The sequence below is a fragment of the Parasteatoda tepidariorum genome, chromosome 4 (assembly GCF_982258835.1).
Source record: "Parasteatoda tepidariorum strain Cologne lab strain chromosome 4, Ptep-v5.0, whole genome shotgun sequence".
Lineage (NCBI taxonomy): Eukaryota > Metazoa > Arthropoda > Arachnida > Araneae > Theridiidae > Parasteatoda > Parasteatoda tepidariorum.
In genome coordinates, this window is record NC_141758.1 from 55,174,004 (window position 1) to 55,199,094 (window position 25,091).

At 28.6% G+C, this 25,091-nt stretch overlaps 1 protein-coding gene across 2 annotated transcripts; it reads left to right on the forward strand.

Moving 5' to 3' along the window:
- The first annotated feature begins 62 nt into the window (after positions 1-62).
- On the forward strand, positions 63-24,782 carry LOC107442858 (uncharacterized). Of its 2 annotated transcripts, none has more exons than XM_043047379.3 (6): positions 63-231; positions 5,875-11,223; positions 13,275-13,484; positions 17,405-17,628; positions 19,918-19,996; positions 24,531-24,782. In XM_043047379.3, the coding sequence occupies exons 2-6, from the start codon at positions 5,995-5,997 to the stop codon at positions 24,741-24,743; spliced, it is 5,955 nt and encodes a 1,984-aa protein (XP_042903313.1). In that variant the 5' UTR covers positions 63-231; positions 5,875-5,994; the 3' UTR covers positions 24,744-24,782. The 2 variants fall into 2 exon arrangements, with proteins under 2 accessions (XP_042903313.1, XP_087017276.1); XM_087161150.1 differs by lacking the exon at positions 63-231 and adding an exon at positions 491-715.
- The last annotated feature ends 309 nt before the right edge of the window (positions 24,783-25,091 follow it).

Consider the following 25,091-nt stretch of genomic DNA (forward strand, 5'->3'; position numbering starts at 1 on the left):
AAAGAAAGATCAATTTTGAACTGAAATTAAAATTTATTATTATTTTAAAATTTATTATTATTATAACTACATTGAACATTGAACTGAGGCGAAGATAAAAAGATGAAACCGAAACTTAAATACGATATTTGATAAGTAAAATTCTACTCGTTGTTGAAAAGTAAAAATTTATAACTAAATTTGTTGTACTTGGTCTAGATTTATAAATAATTAATTAATAATTTAAATAATGTGAGTATTGTTTAATTCTTATCTTGCATCTTAATTTTTATCTAACAATATTTTGTTTCAATATTCCCAATGAAAAAATTTTTGTACTGCAGTTTTATTAAATATTACATTTTATTATATATTAGCTTGTTTACTGGTTTTCTGTTCTTGGTCTTTTATTTTTATTATATGTGGTTTTAATATTACGAATTATTAAAATATATATCTAAGTAATTTTATATGTTTTCTGTAAGTCAAAAAGTTTATTATTGGTTATCACATAACTATTCTCAAATTGGGACCCCTCAAATTTAATGTTTGTTATCATTTTTTTTTATCGAAGCTATTAATACATTCAAATAACAAAGCACGCTTTTAATTAATTTTATTTATGTTATATCTTAAAATCATTAATTTGTATTTCTTACCTTTTTGAGTTCTTCGATGAGAAGGAACCACTGTGCAGTTTATTTGAGTGATTACGTAAGAGTTGCTGCATTTTTAGGTACAAAAGTCATTTTTTCTTTTTAATAATAATGTTTTTTTATTAGATTAGGAATGCTGCATTTAACATCCATGATAACAGATTCATAGTATTTTTTAAATATTTTTTCGGTAATTATTAGTAAGTTAAAATATTAACTTACTAGTGAATTTTTAAAATTTCATCAAACATTGTTTCACTCCATTCTTTTTTTATTTTTTGGCTTTTAAGAATTTTAAAATTGCCAATTTTTATGTCACTATTCATGCTTATCTTGCTCAAACTTCCGATCAAAATGGCTATCCAAAATGAAAGTGAAACTCATATTTGGTTCACATAGTGTGACATCTGATATTTTCTTTAGTGTTTGTGTAATTTAAAGTTAGTTCACAGTATATTTAGCTAACAAATCATTGCACTTTAGACTAAAATGATTGGTAAGTAGATTTAAATTTTGCATACATGGTTGCTGATTTTGAAAAATAAATTATTAAAATAATTTTTTTAATTTAAATTTTAACATGATTTGTCATCTGCTGGTGCCCCAAAAAATAAATACTATAAAAAATAAATAAAATAAAAAATAAATAAATGCTTGCGATTTTAAATGTTTGTTCTAAATGCATTCTAATAGATAAGCAAAATCTAATTATCAAAACTGGTTATAATGAAGATAATATTAATTGAAGTTAACTGACTAAATTTATCTGTCAGAACTCATTATAATGAGGATAATATTAATTTGATTGAAGGTAACATATATCTTTTATAAAAGGAAATCAAACTATTATGCAGGTAAATTATTTTTCAACTAAATTTTAATTAAAGTTTTAGTCAAGTATAATTTTCAAGATGTTAATTATTAATAAGGTTTGTTAATTGACTGAGGAATTTTACTGATAAATTTTAACAATATACAACTATTTGCACTTTTTTTTAAATTTTTATTTATTTAGTGTTATTTTAAAATTAGTGTTGTATGGAAATATTAAAATTAATTTATCAACTAATTACTTTTTCCTTAACCACCAAAAATAAAGACTGGTGATAATACACCACTAATTATTTAGGAGTAGAAATGATATATGTTGAAGCAAATGGTGAGACCATTTTTAATGTTTTATTTGTAGGAACTCATTGTCTAATTTATAGATAAAAGTTTTTAAATGTATTGAATGTTTTTTTAAATTAAAAAATTAAAGGTTTAAAAAACTGAAAAGAGGTAGGAATTTTAAAAAAAAACTGAGTTTCAGCAAACTCTAAATTTGAATCATGATTTTTTAAACAATAATTAATTTATTGAAATGTATCGATTAATGACCGACATATCTAGTCTATTTATTAATTTTCTCTCTCTCTCTTTTTTTTTTTTTTTTTTTTTTTTTTTGTTAAATTAAAGAATTTTAGATCGCATAAATGTTATTAATAAAATATTTCCAAATTTGAGCTAAAGGATTTTTATATAAATTTTATGCAGCGGTCTCCCTAAAATTAAAAAAAAGGCTGGATGCTTTTTAAAAAAACAAGGACACCTTCAGTTTTGAAGGGCTCTAATTTCGATAATTGTGTCTAGATAAAGTGCTCTTCAAAACGAAATTAAAAATATATAAATAAATATGAGAAATAATTATATTTTATTCTAACTTAGCTTAAAAATAATTTGCAGTAGTTATGGTAATCTCTTTTTTAAAATAAAAGAAGAGCATTTTTTCGGAATAAACAAAAGATGACATTTTTACAAAAAGGGTAAGGAGGGTGCATTTGCTTTTGTGAAAGGGTAGACTTGGTGGGCCAATATTAAGCAAGGTCTAAATATTAAGAACATACGCTTACATTTACACTAAAATGAAAAATAATAATAATAGTATATATATTTAAAATTTTATATATATATATATATACAGTACACTCTCGATTATCCGTGCGCGGATTATCCGCTTTTCGGATTATTCGTGCTCATTCTGGAGTCGCAAAAAAATATAAAGAGAAACATTTTCAAGATTAAAAAAATTTGATTCATGAAGTTATAACACTACAAAATTTTTGGAAAGCAATATTCGTTATTGGATTGCAATATATGGAATATCAGCAGCATGGTTAAAGGTAAAATTGCACGTTATCACGAACGTGGAGAGAGATCGTACCACTTGATGAACAATCTTCTTCAGATATTCAAGAAGAATATAGCAACAGTATTCTTGAACTAGCAAAATAAATTTAAGGTTTTCGAAATTCTTGATGAAGAAAATTTAGAAGATTGGTTTCAAAGTGTGAGCCTGGCTTCCAGTATTTGACAGATGAAGACATTGTTACTTGTTGTTGTTGTTGTGGCTTATCCTCCAAATTTTCCGACAAGGTCCATCAGACCGCCGACCCTAAGGAAATCGAGGACCAGAAGAGTATATTCATTGTGATGGTAGTAACTGATGCAGAAGATGTAGTAAATGAGGTAAATACAATTTCTCATTCTTCTGCTCTACCATCTGTGGAAACTTTATTAGATTATATGGGAGGATTTAATTACGGTGACATTACTGCGGTTCGTAAAATATGCGTCAATATATGGCGCATTACACATTTTTTTAAGCATCAAATGTTAAAAGGAAAATTCCTAGTTTGATGTTATACAGCATGCAAATGTCAGTAATTTTTATATTTTTTGTACTGATATGGATTTTTTCTTCAATCAAAAGGAGTTATCGGATTATCCATGTTTTTCCATTGTCCGTGCAACCTGTCCCGGTGATTAACCCGGATAATCGGGAGTGTACTGTATATATATATATATATTTTTTTATTTATGTTATTTTCTTTAACATTAAAAAAAAAAAAAAAATTATTGCTCTTATGAAAACTTTTCAAATAACTTCTTTTTATCTGTTAAATTCATGACCCATTAATGTGTCATTAAAAATATATTTGGAGACATATTTTATTCTTGTAAATAGCTATTTTAGCATATATTTTTCTTAGGGCTAATCCATAATGACTGATATTACACTTTGATAGGTTTTCTTATTTTTGCTATTTTTTTTCGTTGGTAAATATTTTATAATTTTTTTAAAAAATTATATGGAAGGTTTTTCAATACCTTAATATTAATATGCATATGAGAAAAAAGTATACAAATTAAAAATGTTTTATTCAGAATAAAAATATGACTGTGAATATTACATAGAAAGAGTGTGGAGTGAAATGTAATATTCTTATTTTGAAATTCTCCTTCGATAAAAACTTAAGAGATTAGCTTTTTAAAATTTATTTAAAAAAAATAACTTTTGAATAGAGGAAAAAAAATCTTGTGACCGTTGTTAGAATTTTTATGACTGATGTTACTAATACAAACTATATCAAAATTATAAACTTTTTTTTATTCCAATTATAAATTGCTTGAAAATTAAGAAATTTGTTAATATTCAGTTTATTCTTGATATCTCAAAGTGGAAGGGACACTAAAAATATTTTGTGATAACGAGTTTTCGAGATAACACGTTCAGAGCTAAATATGTTCTAAAAAGGGGGAAAATGTATTCTAAAATAGTATACCTACTTAATAGTATACCTACTTAATACCTACTAAGTACCTACTTAGTAGGTATACTTAATAATAGTATACCTACTAATAGTATACCTACTTAATACCTACTAAGTACCTACTTAGGGGCCGTTCAAAAAGTACGTACACAAAAATGGAGAAATTTTAAACCCCTCCCCCCTTCGTACATTACCGTACATAAGGTCTTACTCCCCCCCCTTAGAGTATGTACATTTTATTAGTCTACCCCCCTTTTTCATAAAAATTAAAATAATTATGTTTTAAATAAAATTAAATATTTACTTAAGGAGGGTGTAGGATAAAGTCAAATTTAAATTTGGTGTATGTTTATAAAGTACGTACTTTGTATAATACATCCCCCCCTCCCCATCGTACAAAACCGTACATAATAGCAAATCCCCTCCCCCCCCCTTCGGGATGTACGTACTTTTTGAACGGCCCCTTAGTAGGTATACTTAATAATAGTATACCTACTAATAGTATACCTACTTAAAAAGTAGAGTCATGAAACATAGGAATAACTACTAATAATCATGTATGTAATGATAGTTTGCTATAAATCTAAATACAGCACTGATAATTTTTAAAAGACAAAATTAATTTTGCATTAAATAGAAAATATTAATAGATTTACAATGAACTTGCATTTTGATTTTTCGGGAAAAATTTATTTTCAATTTTGAAAAACTATTTGACTTAACAAAGTTTTAAGAAGAAACTCTTTAACATAGGAATTCAAATTAATATTAATTGGATATGTAATGCCAAGGGATAGAATATTTTTCTGACATAACAAGGTTCTCGAGATATAGAAGTTCGAGATATCGAGAGTATACTGTATAGTGTATGTTATACTTTTGTGCAGAGTCTATCTTTTGTGACCATAATATCCTAAATTAGTTCAATTTCCATTTTAATCCGTCAAAATTTTATTTGCAGTTGATTTTAATACTCTCTTTGTATAATGATGTATCCATTAGAATTTTTATTTAAAAAAAATACTTTAGAAATTAAATTATTTACAAAATCTACATGGAGCTTTTACAGATTCATTTTCAAAAGACTTCACTTTTTTCACATGCAGCATATAGTTATTATTTCTTTCATGTCATGTGATCCATAACATCCAGACTTCTTTGTTGGGGTTGACACTATAAGAAGTAATCCTAAGACAGTGTGAAGATGCATTAAAATCTCAAAATGTTTATTAAATTGAATGATATTTTGGTTTCATAAAGACATTTTACTGTGCATTATCGATTCATTTTATGAATAAGGATTACTTTTCTAACTAACTAATGATAATATATACGCGAAGTAATTTTTTATTATGTAAAAGAAATTATTGAATATTCTCATCTGTTAAGAAGGGCTAATCTAGAAATAAAGTATGGTAATTATTTTTAGGTTTCTTTTTTAGATATCTTAATTCTATTTAGCTGTTATTATATATATATATATATTTGTTTGTTATGTTGTCCTTTGTACCATCGAATTGCCCATAAAAGAGTCCTCATTGTTTTGAAATAGGTATTCCACAGTATTGAAATTTTCATTGCAACTTATTATGTGTAATTGATAATATTGTGACTATCACAGGTTTTAAATTTGCTATTTTTTTCAGGTTTAATTATGAAGTAATTGATTAAAGAAGGACTTTTTCTTCTGAAAGAAAATTTTAAATATTTCATAAAATGATAGAGGAAATTCTTCCGTAAATTAAAAGAATAATTTTAATGAAAAAATGGACTCAGAAGAATCATTCACGAGTTCCGATTCTGATTGGGAAGATGTTGAAGATACTAAAGCTATGAAAAATGATGTCAGATCTTGTAACTCAGAGCCTACCGATCACACTATGAACCCAGAGTCTCACTTGGGTTGTGACGCTTCAAAGAAAAATCCTTGCACAATCATAAAACAAACTGCTAGGAAATCAAAAAATAAAACGAAGTTTGGTAAGAAAGGTAAGTTTCTAAAGTCTAATTCCAAATCAAGCATTGCTAAATCAGAAAAAATTGATTCAAGGACATCTGTGCTCTCTAGACTCTCTTCATCTGAAGCTGAAGCTCCTATTCGCAAATTTGACCCAATTCCAGATAGCTTGTATATGAATAAGGAAAAATTTCAACTTTCTGAAAGTCCTGAGAAATTAACTATACCATTTTCTATGAGTATGACCAATAGAAATAATTATGATTTGAATGACTCAGCTGATGAACTTAGTCAATCACCACCCCGATTTAATTCCTGTTACATCCAAAAGGATGAAAACTCTACTAATTCTCAAAGCATTAGATTTCATTCTGAAAATGAAGGAAATACATACTTTGGATCTGATTCTGGTTCAGATTCTGATTCGAAGAACTCACTTTTTAGTTGGTCGTTTTCTGAAAGACCAGTCAATAAGGAAAAGCATACTAAAAGAAGTACTAGTTTGTTTGAATCTTCTGACGCAAAGACCACTCGTCAGCTTGGCAGTAGTTCTTCAAAAAATCATATTCCAGATCCTTGCAAAACACCAAAAACTTACCATCTAAGTTCTGAATATTTACAACAAGTTAATTGTCAAAGTTATGAAAGGAAACCAGCTTCAATCTCTCCTGAACTTCCATCAGCAACTGTAAAACTTGCTACAGCTGTTCAAAGAAATGAAAAAAATAGTCCTCATCAATTGCATTTCGATCCTCAAGATATTAAGATGAAACAGCAATTTTCTAAAATAGAAATAGATAATGAGGCAAAAAGAAAGGGATTATTTTCTGAAAGGAAACCACCAACTCGCTTTTCACAAGCCTCATTAAGAAACGACAAATTTGATATTCTTCATCAAGAAATTCAAAACAGGAATTCTTTTGATCAAGATATTCCTACCCATATTAAGATGAAACAGCAATATTCTGAAATAGATAATGAGGCAAAAAGAAAGGAATTATTTTATAAAAGGCAACCACCAACAAACTTTTCACAAGTCTCATTAACATCAGAAAAATTTGATATTGTTCATCAAGAAATTCAAAACAGGAATTCTCGCCCATTTATTACTGATAATCAAGTTAGATCGAGTGATCAAAATGTTAAACAGCAATATTTAGGTAAAAGAATAGATTATGATTCAGAAAAAAGTTCTACAAATAGAAGAGAATCTTCTAACAATCCTTTATCTTCAAACTATGAAATTTATCCAAATGATATCACACATTTAACTACCGAAGATGATGAACTAAATTTGAATTCCTTGGATTTTATTAGTTGTTGTAGAAAAGAATTAGAAAAAATTTCTGAAGAAGCTATCAATAAAGTTTCATCAAAAAAAGAAGATTTAAGATCAATTTCTGAGAGTGAGAACACTAAGATCAAAAATATTTTAACGAAACGTATTGAAAATTTTGATTCACAACAGAATCAATTTATAGATATAATAACCCATGCAAAGAATCAAATATCTTATACATCGTGTCAAAATTATGAGGATATAGTTAAAACGTGGGATGCAATCAAATCCACTGTTCAAAATGAGAGTAAATTGTTTGAAAACTTTTTTCCAGCTTATGCATATCGCGATGAAGTAGTCCAAAGTTTAAATCACAAGCGCATTTTATTTTTGCATTCAAGCAACGCTTATTTTTTTAATATCTTAGTGCCATTAATATCTCTAAAACATTATCCAAGTTGTTTTATTGTGTCTTGTGTAAGTGGTGAGACCCAAAAGCAATATCTGAAATATTCTCTTCATTCGGCAATGGGAAGCAAAGAACAAAAGCATAAAACTTATGTCATGACAGAATCGGAACTTTTAAATTATTCTCTTAAAATAGATTATGCAGCCAAAAAAACAACTTGTGTTGTTTTGAATCTCCCTCTTTCTAGATCAGTAGTTACTGACATTTTGCTATCAAATTTAAGAGATATCTTAAAAGAGAATAAGAATTCGAAGCTTGTTTTAATAATTGATCCAGTTGTGAATTTGACACCCTACAAAAAATATTTCTCCATGTTTGAAATCTCAACAATAGTACCCCCTAATCTTACGTATCCAGTGAATACCATATGGAAAAACAATGCTTTGGTCCCTGAAAACGATATTTTGAACGAAATAGTGCGAACAATATTGTCCATCCACATCACAAAAAGTTGGGGTAACATACTTGCCTTTGTACCATCATTAAGAGATGCAAAAACTGTCAATCAATTGCTCAAGAAACAATGTGCAGTTTATCAGTACAATAGCGTTAAAATTATTTTGGTGGAGGAAAACTATTATGCTATTTGCAGTGATGAAATACGTGAGAAAAATTCTAAATTTCAGTTTGTTTTTATATCAGTTGGTTCTGCTGAAATGATAAGTCTTCCGTCTGTGCACTTCATTGTGGATTGTGGTACTGTTACGGACTACCACTTGGATGATAACAAAAAAGTCGATGTTTTAGCCACAGTATTTATTTCTTCTGTCAAATCAAAACTGCGTAAAACTTTAGGTGGAGTTTATGGCCCTGGCATGTGTTATCGAATTTACAGCAAACATAACTTCATTAATGATATGCCTTCTCAAGACTATCCTGAGCTTTTGCTTAGAAATCCTCTTAATTCTTTAGTAAAAATTCTCAAGTATAAGCCAGATGTCGTGCTGAAAGAGTTTATTGAATTTCTACCTGAAGGTGTGGTAGCAGAAACAATTAGAAACTTAGAAAAATATGGTGCTATTGTGGATAATAAAGTTTCACTCATTGGAGAAAAATTAATTAAACTTCCTTTTGAGGCTAAGTATTCAAAACTAATACTTTTGGGAATAGAATCTGGTTTGGCATTAGAAACAGTTGTCCTTGTGTCTTTTTTAACTGAAAAGGGTAAATTGTTTAAAAGTACAGATAATCCAAAATATCAACGTATAATTGATGCTAAGCAAATGGAACTAGTTCAACATCAAAGTGACACTTTAACCAACCTGCATATTTATAAAACCTGCTTAAGAAACAAGTTTGATTTAGAATGGTGCAAAACACATTACATTGATGATAATTTTTTAAAAAGAGTACATCAAAGGGTTGAGGAAATGCGTGAAATTATATTTTCGAGTTTAGAAATAAAAATTAGTGAGAACTTCTCAAATAATGAAAACTGGCCAATGATCGTCCGTGAAATAATATATGATTGCTTTCGAGATAATCTTTGTGTCTTTAGTGGTCGTTTAGATTGTGGTTTCAGAGTGCTTAGCTCTAAGTCAGTGGCATATCTACCCACTCAATCTATAATTTGTCAGAAGGATAACGTACCTCAGTTTTTAATTTTTGATCATGTACTATTATCTGATAAAAATTACTTGATTAATGTCACTAGTATTCCTAGTGATTTTGTAATGAAAAGTTTGCAGGATGGATCGTCATATTTTTCTGATAACGAGCTTTTTGATTATACTTTAACGAAGCGAACAATTGAGCCTGTGGGTGAAGAAGTAATGAATGATATCTTTCTTGGTGAAGATGATGAAAAACTAAAACTTGTCATTGAACAAATTAAACAAAAAACAGGCATTGATCTGATTTCAATTGAACCATCCGTAGAAAAAGGCTCTGTCTCTATCTATGCTTTTCCTACTTGTATTGATGCTGCTTATGAAGCCCTCAAAAAAATCTTGAAAACAAAGAGTGAAGAGATTATAAATGAGTGTCAAACCCATTCATATGAATTAGTGAAGGATGACAAGTCTGTGATACTTGAGGTTGAATTGGCTAAAGGTGCAATGGCTAAATATGTTAAAGTTGGTGAAATTCTTATACAACCCTTAACTGTGGCGAATGTGCATTCTGCAGGAATTTTCACATCTGCAGCTAAACAGTATAATAGATTTCCATATTCTTTGCATATTGCTTGGATTCGAAGACACTGTAATGGAAATGCTAATGTAGATTTTGGCGAAAACACTAACTTCTCCAGTGTTCGTAGACTTTCCTTAAGACACTTATATTTCCTGGGGATGGAAATATTTATGGAAATGAGTGAAAGGAAAAAAAATCAACTGTGCATTTCAGGTCTGTCACCTGAAATATGCCAAGAAAAACTTAAAGACGAGTTGAAAATATTGTTACCTGCTGCTGAAATTACGCATATTGAATTGATGCGTATCGCACCATTTGAAACATCTGACAAAAGACTTAAGGCAATAAAATCTAGTATTTCAAATATTTGCAAAAATGCTTTAGATATGAGTTCAACGGAAATTGTACTCTCTAAGCCAAAACCTTCAGACATAATTCAAGAATTATATATTAAAACAAATACTTATGAGGGGTTAGATTCTGTTGCTGATTTAGTTAAAATCAAATTTTTGGAAGACAAGCTAAGTATTACCACACTAGCATTCAATCTTAGAATTATCTGCAACAATTATATTTATCAAGCATTACAATCTCAACTGAATTCAACTCTCTCTGAATTAAAGAATGATTTAAGTCAAGGTAACGCAAAGGCTGATTTTGAGATAAATGTTGGCAAAGGGAGTGAAGAAACTTATTTTATTGATGTATCTGCAACTAATGTTGCTGTGTTAAATTTAGTTCATGAAACAATCAATTGTTTGCTGAATGGTGTGATATTAAATGAAAATGATATAAAAGATCTTGATAAAATGTTCTGCCATGGGGGACATGTTTGGTTAAAAGGTCTTGAAGCAAGTGAAAATTTATATATCATTATGAATCGACAAAGAAAAGTGTTGCGATTATATGGAGCTGAAGTTAACTGTGAAAATGCCAAAAAGCGCCTTATACAATATCTCAAAGATATTGAAAATGATGTGAATGACATCATTGAACTATCTAGCGAGAAAACAAAAAATTTTCTTTTGAAAGCTCTTGTCCAAAAGTATGGTATTGACTTAAAGAAATTTATTGAAGAGTGTAAACTGCACCAAGCTTACCTTGATCTCAGAACTGCCAAACTATATGTTTATGGTGATCAGACAAGTGTCGAAGAGGTAAGTTATTATTTTGCTTAATCTTTTATTTTATAAATAGGCCAGGAATCAGTGCTGGTATAAGTGGAAAGTAAAATTGAAATAGCAAAATCAATAGCATGGTTAATTAATTAAAAACTCATTTAAAAGGTTGTTTTATAAAATAATTCTTTTGAACATAACTAATCTTGTAATTTTTCAGCACTAAGATCAAAAAAAAAATTTCTTAACTATAAAATGTATTTTTCAGCAGTCAATAATAAAAGGTATTTAAACTTAGCAAACAGGTGAGTGACATGTTTTGGAAAATCTATTTGATAGGCTAAATGAAAACCGGGGATATTTCTGTATCGTGATCTGTCTCGCCAACTACAATAGCCGAGATGCCAAATAGATTTTAAACTTCCAATTTTTTTTAAAAAAACATGTGGACGTTTCCCCGGGGGTGGTGGTTACGAGTTATACCTTTCGAGTTGGTCCCTTTCTGTGATGTTTTTTTTTAGTTTCTTGCAGGCCATTGCCCGGAAGTTTCCAAGACTTGGCGATTATTCTGCCACAGATCAGAATCACAGACCGAAATCTTCCCTGAAAGCTGCAGTTTAATTAAAGAAAATATGATTTTTATTTATGTCAAAACGTTTAAGGAAGTCATTGTCATTAGATCTGAATAAATCCAAATTGAGAGGTACCTGCACAATAGAACTTTTTAACAGATGAAATGGAAAATATTAAAAACTGACATGTGCAATATAGTCACTTTGATTAATCAAGCAAGATGCAGTCAGAATGCCTCTAACTTCGACATATTTCTTCTCAGAGAATACTGAGGAAATATTCAAAAGCTTTATTAATTTTTTTTAATCAAATCCTTTTCTTTTCAAAAATATTGTTTAAATAAACCAGTTTTCAAAATTTATCTTATAAATTTAAAATTTAAAAAAATAATTGACCGACTTAAACAACCTTGATTGACTGATTTTTTAAAAAAAAACATATAGGTAGTTGAAAATTGATTCAGTATTTTCTAAAAAAAAGCACATGGTTAATTTTGACATAAGTTGTAAAGAACATCAGGCTCGCTTACATGTATCCCATCTAAATTTTAACTATGTTATATTTTCTGTATTTTGTTTGTGGATAAGAGAATTGGGATCATGCACTGATTTCCAGTTCCCAGGGATTGTTTTTTGTGAGAGATATAGATGTGGAATTCTTTGAAGTATATAGTATAAGCATCCAGAAATCGAACTTTTTGGCAAAAAAAAAAAAAAAAATAGACACAGTGAAAATGCCTATTAAGTTTTTGTTAGTTGTTTATTAAACCCATAGAAAATTTTTAGAAAAGTGAAAAATTGGTTTCTTCAAGTAAAAATGCAAATTTTTACAAACTAAATTTACAATTAAAATCTATTTACCTAACGATCTGACAACCTTACTTATAAAATTCAGTATTATTTACCCCGCATACTTTTCAATAGTAAAGGCAAATTTTTCTGTTATAATTTTGTTGAATATATATTTTGTACAAGAGAAACTTTCTCAAATTTAGTTCATTTGTCAGTGTGCCAAATATTGCATTAATTTTTATTTTTTAATATTTCGATTTCTGGAAGGAGGATATTTCCGTATCGGGATCTGTCGTGCCAACTACAATCGCTAAAGGTGCCAAAAAGCTTTTATTTAAACTTGTAAATTAAAAAAGACAAACAAACATGTAGATGTTTGCCAGGGAGTGGCTACGAGTTATACCTTTCGAGTTGGTCTCTTTCTGTGATGTTCTTTTTAGTTTCTCGCGGGTCATTGCCCAGAAGTTACCGCGATTATTCTGCCACAGATCATGATACAGAATTCACCCCTGTGCCAGAATAAAACTATTGATTTTATCTTATATATTTTTTTTCTTGCAAAATAATTTTACTATTTACCAAAAACTTTAACCTGTATAGTTTAAAATTAATTTTAGACCTTAACCAGTTTAAAAAATTCACTTTTGGATAATCTTAATATATGAGTTGAAAAAAATGTTATATAAATGTTTCAAATAAATTTATGTATTTTTTATTTTCCAACAGGCTTCAAACTGCATTCAAAATTTGTTAGAAAATCTAGATTCAGTGAATTCAGAAGCAATACTTTACCAAGAAATTTGTCCTGTCTGTCTTTGTCCTGCTATCAATTTAACTTACAGGCTTGAACATTGTGGTCATCTATATCACAGTGAACCTTGTATACAACAATTTATGGAAAATAATGAAGATTTTCCTATAAAATGTTCAACAGAGGTAAGCTCTACCCAAATAATATTTGATAACATCAGAAAATCTAACATAATTTTGCCCAACTTTTGAATATTAGAAAAATCTTATTTCTTTGCATTACATAACAATAGATTCTATACAAAATAATATTATCTAGTATTTACTACAATATTATTTTGTATCATTTTTGATGTTGATCGGTTTTCATTTTTGGAATAAGCAAGAGGAAGATTTGAATGAAAGAATAATTCAGTGATATAATTTTATTTATCATTTCTGTATTGCTAAGTAAATAATATGAAGAATGACATTATAAAACTACTTTTCTATGTTTTACTGCTTTACAACAATACAGAAAATTAAGCAAAATTATATCACCAAATTATTCTACTATATATTATTACTGTATTATATTACCTATTATTGTATTACCTACTGAATTCAGTTACCAATTTTCCCTAGCAACAGTTTTACATTGGCCCCAGTTGCAGGGATGAGATTCTTCCGCGGATTCGCGGATTTCCGCTTTTTCTCAGATTTTTCCATTTTTCCCGCTAATTTCCGCCGAAATTTTTTTTTTTGCACAAGTTAAAATATTTTATGAGGAATTTAATTTTCCGCGGAGCGAAATTATTGAAGTCCTCATTCCTTCCTCTGAAGTTTCTCTAAAAATCATTTCCTAGGGATAAAACTGGTTGACCTTTATACAGGGATGAGATTTTCTCGAATTTCAGCCTTTTTATCAAAAACTCAGATTCTCTAAAAGTTTCGTTTTTTTTATTTATTTATTTATAAATATCCCGTTTTTTTTAAAAAAAATTCAGTCGTTGAAGTCAAATTATTATATTTATTTACGATTTTCAAAGAAAAACAGAAAATTCAAACTACGTCCTAGCTGCTAATCCTTCCGCATGTTTACTTATATTAGCTATTTTCTCCGATTTCACGCATAGAAAATAAGATTTTCCGTATTTTTTATCCGTCGGCCGGATAGCTCGTATTTTCGTAATTTAGACGTCGCTGCTTCTTGTATTCTGGAAAGAAAGCAAACAAAAAAAGCGAAAAAAAATAGAGGTGGATTTGTGGTGAAAATATTTATTTGCTCATTCAATTAATCTTGTATATTTTTATTTATTGTGTAAACAAAAAACAATTCAAACAATCCTTTTAGAAATCCCAAGTCCCGACTCTGCAATTATCTCGATTTTTATTCACGCGATTTTAATATCAATAATCGATTTTTGTATTTACCTGATTTAAAAGTTGCGCATTGCAATTCTTATTTACGCTTTTTAAATATCGTACATTATGACTCGTATTTAGGAGATTTAAAAATCTAATATCGTGTTTTGTATTTTTGCATTTTTAAAATCGCGATTTTATTATCAAACATCGATTTTCGTATTTACCTGATTTAAAAGTTGAACGTTGCGATTCTTATTCAGGCCATTTAAATATTGAACATTGCGATTCTTATTTACGAGATTTAAAAAACCAATTTCGCGATTTGTATTTACGAGCTTTTAAAACCCTATGTAGCTACCCGAGCTTAAAATCCAATGTCGTGATTCGTTTTTGCGCTTCTAATATCGCGCGATTTTAAAATTATGCATCTTGATCTAAAAATTACGCATCATGATTTGTATTTTCGCATTTTTTAAATTCTATGTATAGAGTTTTATATGCACGTGATTTAAAAGCCTCATATCGGGATTTATAATCACATGGATTACAAGTTTAAACAAAAATTAGACAAAAAAAGTGCGATTTATATATATATACAGTACAGAACCCGTTTTCCGGAAATCAGAAAACCGGAAAACCAAAAAACCGGAACGAAATTCGATAAATTTTCCCGCCATTTTTAAAAAAAAATTTTTTTTCCTCATAAGGTTTTAGGATTTTTCTTCTTTTTTGAAAGATGTTTACCTTACCATCATTTTGGAAATAATCATTAGTGTATTACTTCATCGTTTTTTCTTCTTTTTAAGATTATTTCCAACTAATTTCGTTTTGTTTTGTTGGGTTTAACAATAAAAAAACGGCTTTTGTATCGATTCAGAAAACCGGAAAAATCAGTTATCCGGAATAGTGATGGTCCCGATCTTTCCGGATAATCGGTTCCTTACTGTATATATATACAGTAGGGAACCGATTATCCGGAACGATCGGGACCATCGCTATTCCGGATAACTGATTTTTCCGGTTTTCTGAATCGCTACAAAAAGCTGTTTTTTTTATTGTTAAACCCAACTTAAAAAAAAAATATTTGGAAATAATCTTAAAAAGAAGAAAAAACGATGAAGTAATACACTAATGATTATTTCCAAAATGACGGTAAGGTAAACATCTTTCAAAAAAGAAAGAAAAATCCTAAAATCTTTTGAGGAAAAAAACATTTTTTTTTAAAAAATGGCTGGAAAATTTATTAAATTTCGTTCCGGTTTTTTGGTTTTCCGGTTTTCTGATTTCCGGATAACGGGTTCTGTACTGTATATATATATATATATATATATATATATATATATATATATATATATATATATATATATATATATATATATATATTTATATATATATATTCTTGGATTTCCTCTTTTTTACTTTCTGACTACTCTCATCCCTGCAGTTGGGCCCAAAATTGGCTAGTAAGGGTCCCATAAGAACATACACCAAGGGATGTCTAGATTTTTTAATATTGGTCCTCGAATGACTTTCAATATTTTAACAAAATTCATTTCTATTTAGGACCAATATAAAAAAAATCTAGACATCCCAATGTTTACCAAGCGTTATAAATCTAAAAAGGACCTACCATAGAAAATAAAATTGGTCCATTATTGAAAGTCATTCTAGGACCAATATTGAAAAATCTAGACATCCTAATGTTTACCCAACATTTTAAGTCTATAAGGGTCCTACATAGAAAATAATATTTGTCCATTATTGAAAGCCATTCTACAAAATATAGACAACCTAATATTGGCTTGTAGATTGTTGTTTGAGGCATACTTGTTCAGATCACACCCATGTGGGGCTAGGCTAAAGGACCCCATTGTGTCTGATCTAGACTGAGTAGCAACAGCACAAGAAAGTCAATGGTGCAATCACAAATACATAAGTGCATGAGACAAAAAAAATATACATTTTTACATCAATGTTTAAAAGCTGCCTTTTGTATTAATGATCGAAATTTTGATTGCCATCAGTTACTATTTTGAAAAGGCTGTTATCACAAAATTTATTTTTATTTGAAACAAGTCAGTTTCACTTCTATTTCCCTAATAAAGGATTATGTATCAAGAACATAATTAACATGTTTAAATAAAACTAGATGTAATATTTTAATCAGAGCTTTTTTAAAAAAAAGCAAAAAAATTGTGCAGATACCAGAGTCAAATTTCTGGTATTGATAAATTAGCCGTTGGGAAAGCTATATTATGCATTGACAAAAAATGTTTTTACCAAGCATATGCAGCACCTTTAAGGTAAAAATTTTGACAAGATTTTTTCAGCATTGATATTTTTACTGTTATATTATTTTAAGCATGATAAAAATAAAAATATATATTTTACTTCTTTTCTCAAATTTTTTCAACTTAATAAATCAAACTAATTAGACTTGCAATATAGTAAAATCTTATCTTTAGTTTTAAAAAATTAGTTATAGTGATTTTTTCTTGTTGATTGCTCATATCATTTTTGATGTTATGTTGAGGAGATATGTTATGAACAAAGAATCTAAAAAAGACTTATAACAATAAATTATTTCATTTCTTTATTTGGTGGAATTTTTTTCTCATTTATGTATTGCTGGACAAAATCTCTCCTTAAATACGTTTGTAAGATGCAACTAAGCTACTTCCAAATTTCTTATATGAATTGCTATTTTTTTTAAAAATGCAATTGCATTTTTTTTAAAATTTTTCTCTTTTTTCCTTTAGGGTTGCGAAAAAGAATTAGTTTTGAAGGACATTTGGAAAATGCTGCGAAATAATCCTGAAAGAATGAAAAGCTTAATTAAAAAATCTATTGCTAATTACTTAGAGCGACATGTTTTAGAAGTTGTACTTTGCCCTACTCCAGACTGCTCAATGTTCTTTTATAAATCTGAAATACTAGGTGACAAAACACACTGCGGATTGTGCCAAAATGATATTTGCATTAAGTAAATATAATGTCTATAAGCTTGAATTTTTATCTGTCAAATTTAATATCTTTCTATGTTTATTTGTCTATCTTGTCTAAATCAGTATTCTAGTATGAAGCACTTTTTATACCATTACGCTAATTCTAAGCAATAATGGGTGACAATTTTAAATACATATGCATCTAATGATGGGTTTTGCATCTCAATGTAAATTCTACAGAAAAGATATAGTTTTTTATTTTTAAATGTTTACAACATTAGACTGAGTTTTTCAGCTCTAGTGCAAACTCAAGATGTTTCACATAACTTGCTATATTTTCTTTTTTTTTATACAAATAATTTAAGACCTTAGTCTAAGAAAAGATTGATATGTTGAGTTGAATTTTAAAAACTTTTAAATTTCAATATTTAAGAGCGTTGCATAATCCAATCTAAACTATTAAATATTTCTTTATTCTAGCAAATGTTATAACAAGGTCGTTTACTTTGAAGAATGATGATCTGTTAATACCTGCTTGATGTTTTTATAAATTTTAGGGCAGATTTTTATAAGTTAATAAAAATAACCCTCAACATTTTTTTTTGCTAAGCTCTTTAAAGAGATAATTTGCAGTAGTTATGTTCTATTTATTACTCTTTATGCAATTAAAAATGAAACACGTTTGTATTAAATTTTTATTTTATTAAGATTTGTATGCATGAAAAAAATTTTAAAAAAATTATATAAACAAATAATTTGTTATAAAGAAATTCCATTTTTTTACTGCATCGCTTTTTTATTATAATTTCTTTTGCGCAAAACTGCATGAGCAAACTTAGATCTTTTGCTTATTTGCATTTTGAAAATATTCTAGGACTCCAATCATTTTAGATCAATTTTAAAATACGGATGAATAGTTGCTTACAGTATTCCAAGCACTTTTTAGGTAGTTATATTTAAATGTTAACTAACTATTGCAAATTAAAGAGCAGCAAAATGTATTGATTAAACATAAATAATATGCATTTCTAATTATTAAAGTAATATGTTATAAATTAAAATTATTTCAAATTCTTAGAGTTCTACTGTATGTAGTTTTCATTCATGCATGTTTCCTTTTATAGATATGTTTTCTTCTTTTTATTGCTTGTAATTTCTAAAATATTGTAAAAACCAGGTAAAGTGAATGATCTGCATACCCAGAAATCGGTGTCTGAGTCCAAATTTTTGAAAAAAAATAATTACTTAACATAAACTTTATATTGTTTTTACATTCTATGGAAGAAAAAATTGATTTAAATACAATTGATCTTAAGTTTACAATTATCTCACCAATTTTCTGGTCCAAAATTTAGACCCCTTAATGTTAAGTTTACTTTTTGCATACTTTACCATATCTTGAGAAATTTTTAAGCCAATTGAAAAAATTTTGCTCACGATTTTATAATTCATGTAGGCGAAGATAATTCCGTGCAAAAAATAACTTTTAGTAAATATTTATTATTTCAATTAAAATTAGTCGAAAAATTTTTTTAATTGTAAGGCATACAGTTTTTTACTTCATTTTAATAAATGTAATTTGAAATGGCAAAATGGTTCAAATAGTTCCTGAGAAATCAAGTTTTTAAAACTTCTATTTTTTATATTATGAACATATACACTAGTGTGCAAAATTTAAGAAGAACCTAAACACTTAACATATCAGTGAAACAGGCAGGTGGGCAGGACTACTCAAGAAACCTTCTGGTATCAGGTACCATCTTCATCCTTAATTTATACACACCAGTGTATATCTAATCTATCTATCTTCGAAAAATGTAGTATGTGGCTTAAAAAAATTCTGGAACAAAATACTGTAAAAATCAACTAGTTATACCACTGCTTTTTAATATTGATACTATGTTTCAACTACAAAAAGATGTAATGCATCCATTTACAACAAAGTGCTGAGTGAGTTGTTTGTGTATTTTGAAATACAGTAGGGAACCGATTTTCCGGAAAGATCGGGACCATCGCTATTCCCGATAACTGATTTTTCCAATTTTCTGAATCGCTACAAAAAGCCGTTTTTTTATTGTTAAACCCAACTAAAAAAAAAAATTTGGAAATAATCTTAAAAAGAAGAAAAAATGATGAAGTAATACACTAATGATTATTTCCAAAATGATGGTAAGGTAAGCATCTTTCAAAAAAGAACGAAAAGTCCTGAAATCTTATGAGGAAAAAAGCATTTTTTTTTAAAAAATGGCGGGAAAATTTATCGAATTTCGTTCCGGTTTTCTAATTTCCGGATAACGGGTTTTGTACTGTAATGTTTTCTTTTACAGGTGCCATTGTATTGAACATAGTGGTTTTACTTGTCAAATGTATGAAGGAACTAAAAAAGATGCTGATTATTCTTATAAGGTAATACTTGAATTGAATAATGGTCATTAAATAATAAATTTTAACTACAAAATTAAGTTTTAAGTGTTTAATTATATGACAAAAGTATAACTTGTGAACCCTTTCAAACGAAACCATTAACCTACACCAAATTTAGATGTAAATATGCTGCTCTACGTATTCTTTAAATGCTATCTGGTGTGTAGTGGGACAGTAATTTCAAAAACTAAAATATGTTCAGTTATTACTGGTAATTAAATTATGAAATCTGACACTAAGACATACCTTATAAAAATTCTTTTTGTGCTGATTTAAATGGAATAATGTTTAATTATTTTTATTTTACTCGTATTATTAGTTATTTCATATGGTGGGACAAATTTAATGATAATCATGCCAATATAAAAGTTTATGCAAAAACTAATACTTCTAAAACTTATTGTTTACTTTTATTATGTGTAATTTCATTTAAAAGGGATTTATAACTATGCATTACTTTTATCAATTTTATTTATGTATATTTTTGAATTACAATGTACAAATTTTTTACTTCATTTTATTTGCAATTTTGATACTTTTTTTAAGTAAATTTGATAACTGGTTCATTAGAAATGGCATTACTCTATTTAAAGAATATGGTTTTGGATTTTTTTTTTTTTTTTTTGAGTAAAAATATATTTTAATAGATCAGGTATTTATTTTTAAAATTGATCCCTAATTTGCTTATAGTTTTTAAGTAAAACATTTTTGTTCCGTAAAGCCCTTTACCTTATTTAAGTGGCCCTAACAACAACAAATTAATTTTTTTTAAAATTATTTGTTTTTAGCTATTATTCAGGGATGCTACGCCTGCGTCATTTGCGACAAACTGAGACAAAACGGCATAACTGCGCCATTTTGCGACATTCAGCTCAGTTTTTGCTGAAGCTGCGCCATTCTGAGACAAAACGTCCAAAATTTGACAAACCTGAATTCAGTTTCAAATATTAATCCGCATCGCCGTGAGTCATTGGAGAGCATTTTGCCGTTCACACCTCCTAAATACGTCATTTAAATGTCAGAAATTCCGTTTGGCAAATCAGCTATTGGAATGCATATAGAATATGCGTTTCGTATCTACAATTGGGTTATGTACAGCAGTGAGTAGCAATCAGTATCGCATGCCCGTGATCTTGTAAGAAAGGAGGGTATTCTTCCCTTATACTATTGGTTATTATCTTGCTTTTTTTCTTAGGAAATTGTACAGTGCACATAATTATTCAGGGATGAAAGACTTCCGCGATAAAGCGGAAATTCGCTTTTTTCTCCCAATTTCTAAAATTTCCGACCTTGTTCCAGAAACTAAAATTTTCTAGGGAGTTCAATTAGAGAAACCCAAGCCGCCGGAACGATAGTCGGATTACCGCGACTTCCGCTGTAGAGTGGAAAGGAGTCTAAGCGTTTCGTTTCGACCGCCGATATTTGATTTTTTTTTGTTTGGCTGATTTTCGGAATTTTAAATATTAGGAACTGCGCTGGAATATGCTAAAATCGCGATTTTTAATCAGACGATTTGAATATCAATCATCGATTTTCGTATTTAACTGATTTAAAACTTGCGATTTTTTTTACGCTATTTAAAAATCGTACTAGCAATTCCTATTCACTCAATTTAAAAATTCAATATCGCGATCTGTATTCTCGCGAGTTTAAAATCCAGCGTCGCGATTCGTATTCAAGCATTTTTAAATCCAATATTGCGATTCGTTATCACGCAGTTGTAATATCAGATCTAGTTTTTCGTATTTGTACGCTATTTAAAAATTACTCATTGTGATTCGTATTCACGTGACCTAAAAATTATGCATCGTGATTCTTATTTGCGCGATTTAAAAATTCAATATCGCTATTTGTATTTTCGCGTTTTTAAAATCCAACAGCGCGATTCTTATTCACGTGATTTTAAAATTCAAAATCGTGATTCATATTCACTCGATTTTAAAATCCAACCGCACGATTCATATTCACGCGATTTTAGAATTCAAAATAGTGATCCATATTCACGCGATTTTAAAATCCAATATCGTGATTTGTGCTTTTAAAATCCAGCAGCGCGATTCATATTCACGTGATTTTATAATCCAAAATCGCGATTCACATTCACGCGATTTTAAAATCCGACCCCACAATTCATATTCACGCGATTTTAAAATCCAATATCGTGATTCATATTCACGCGATTTTGAAATCCAATATCGCGATTCATATTCACGCGATTTTAAATCCAAAATCGCGATTCACATTCACGCGATTTTAAAATCCAATATCGCGATTCATATTCACACGATTTTAAAACCCAATATCGCAATTCATATTCACGCTATTTTAAAATCCAGTATCACGATTCTAGAAAGAAGTAGAATTATGTTTTCTCTTGAATTAGTTACTGTAAAGATGTGATATATTTTTCTACAGTTGTTGCATTTAAACAATTACTAAGTGCATTCATAATTACATTTTATGATTGTATATTTAGCTATATAAACTGAAAGAACATAGTCAGCTAACTGATCTTGTGAATGCAAGAAAGTACAATCTACTAGTCAATGCCAATTAACTAAAAGGTTTACTTTTATACTTAATAAAGGATGCAAGTCATTTTAGAAAGAAAAGTATATCTATATGTGTCTTTTTAAATTGTTTATAATAGTTTTTATATATTTCTGTTTTGATATAAAAATGTATATATGCTAATTTTTGGCTAATAAGTGCTCCCTAAAATTTTCTTGAAAAATTCCTACCTAAAATATTTCAAAATTTCACTGCACCTCCTGAATTCTGTCAAAGAGTGGGGTTTTTTTGTGTTATTTACATTTTTTTTAACTCTCATTATTTAATTACTGAATTTCTCTTTTAATTATTGAAATCTGTAGACCTTCCATTGTAACTGAATAGTTATATATTTTGAGATGAAATTTGAGCTCAAAATAAAATGGGTATTTTCCCTTTTGAATTACCAAAAAACTAAATAGATATTTCTTTTTAGAAAGGTTACACCATTATATTTTAAAAAATAAGAAAGTTAAAATTTACTTTGTAAAATTCTGGAATAGATACTATTCATTGGCATAAATGATAAATGCAATATATATGAAAACAACAGAGTCAACAAAACAATTTTGTGGACTCTTATGATCAATCATATGCAGGTTTTTTAAAATCCTAGCAATAGTGAATGTATGTATAATTGTAGTACGCTTAGTATGCTATTAATGGTTTAATGGATCCTGAAAATTATCTTTATATTGTTATCAAACTGATTAATAGTCATTTTAGCTGAGATAAACTGAGTCAAAAAATAATTTTAGCTGAGACAAACTGAGCCGAAAAGAGATTTTAACTGAGACGAAATACAATTTCTGGTGAGACAATTTGATATTTTGCGAGTAGCACCCCTGTATTATTTAATAATACTTTTTAGTGGTTGTTTGACATTGGCTCTTTATAATTGAGTATGTATCATATGCGTATTTGTATATGGTAATAATGGAGAGAAAAAAATGGAAACATTTTTGTAGGAGATCTGAAAGAGTAGTTGCTGTTTTGTAGTCCCAAAAAGAACTCTTTAACGTTTTTGGACAAAAAGAAATGTTGAATTGAGTTTCTTTAACTAAATGTTTTGCGACCAGCTTGAATATGAGCATAGCTTCTGTGACATGGTCTAAATCAAGATCCAGATGCATCATTCTACATGTGGCAAGCCTTATGTTTTTAAATTTTAATTATTCTTAAGATTAAATTATTAATTAGCCTATGCCAGGGATGGTGAACCTATGGCACGCGTGCCATTTATGGCACCCGACACAATATTTTGGGCACGCCACCGATCACATTTGTTATTACACTATGAGTTGTTATTACTCAAATGCTATTACACTATGAAGCATATGTAACAATTAAATTAAAATTCACAAAAAACACGCAAAATAAAACAATTATTAAGGAAAAAAATTAACAATTAATGCTAAAAAAGCAATTAATAACCATAAAAAACAAGTTAACAATAAATAACTAACAAAAAAATAAACAGTCCTGCTTAAACTAACATCTTACAACGTAATATAAGTTATTTGTCATCTAATATGCAACAACAGAAGTCACACTGATGTTACTTTAAGTTGAATTACGCATATAACTGAGACATTGCAAAATAATTTTTTTTTCAATGTAATTAAAGAGTTTTGAGTTGATAGTATTTAGTATTATTATTTTCCCAATAATCACGAAGGCAAAATTGTTTGACGGCACGTCTATGACCTCATTAAACAATTTTTTGGAAAAAATGGCACGTTGGTGTATAAAGGTTCGCCACCCCTGGCCTATGCTAATTTGTTTATCATAAATAGACTTAATATAAAAATAAATTTTATATTTGCAATAGTCAAATGAACACCAATTTAAGTTTTCTTGGGTTAAAATAATATTTATTCTATTTTGAGTATATTTTGTTTGTTTAAGAAATAATATTCTTAAGAAATTGTTTAACATTGTTGCTAATTTGTCTCATTATTAAAAGGTGTGGGCTCAAACAGCAAATTGCAAGAGGTGTCCCAGATGTAAAACAGCTATTGAAAAATCTGAAGGCTGTAATCATATGACATGTAGAAATTGCAGTGGTCATTTTTGCTGGTTGTGCCCCTCTGAAACTGCTCAAGTATGGGCCACTGGAAATGAATGTTATGCCCATATTAATAGAGCACATACTGGACAATTATTTGATTACAACTGATAAGGATATTTAAGTCAAGCATTACTACCTATCTTTAAAGTAAGTTACTCTTGGCTTTTTTTTTCTTCAAATAAAAATATAAGATCTGTTATTTATGTATTTAAGGGAACAAAATAGGTTTAAAAATTGACTTTAATAACTATGTATCACCTATATAAATAGAAGATATGTATTTAAAATGAACTTTAAAAAAATCTAAATTTTATTCTCATTAATGTATGTAGTGCAAAATGTACCGATGTTTTAATTTTTTTAACTTGGTAGTTTCTGCAGATGTCCAAAATGTCAATTCCAATATAAATTTAATTTCTATTTTTGATTTGTTTTTAATTAGTTTCATATGCTTAT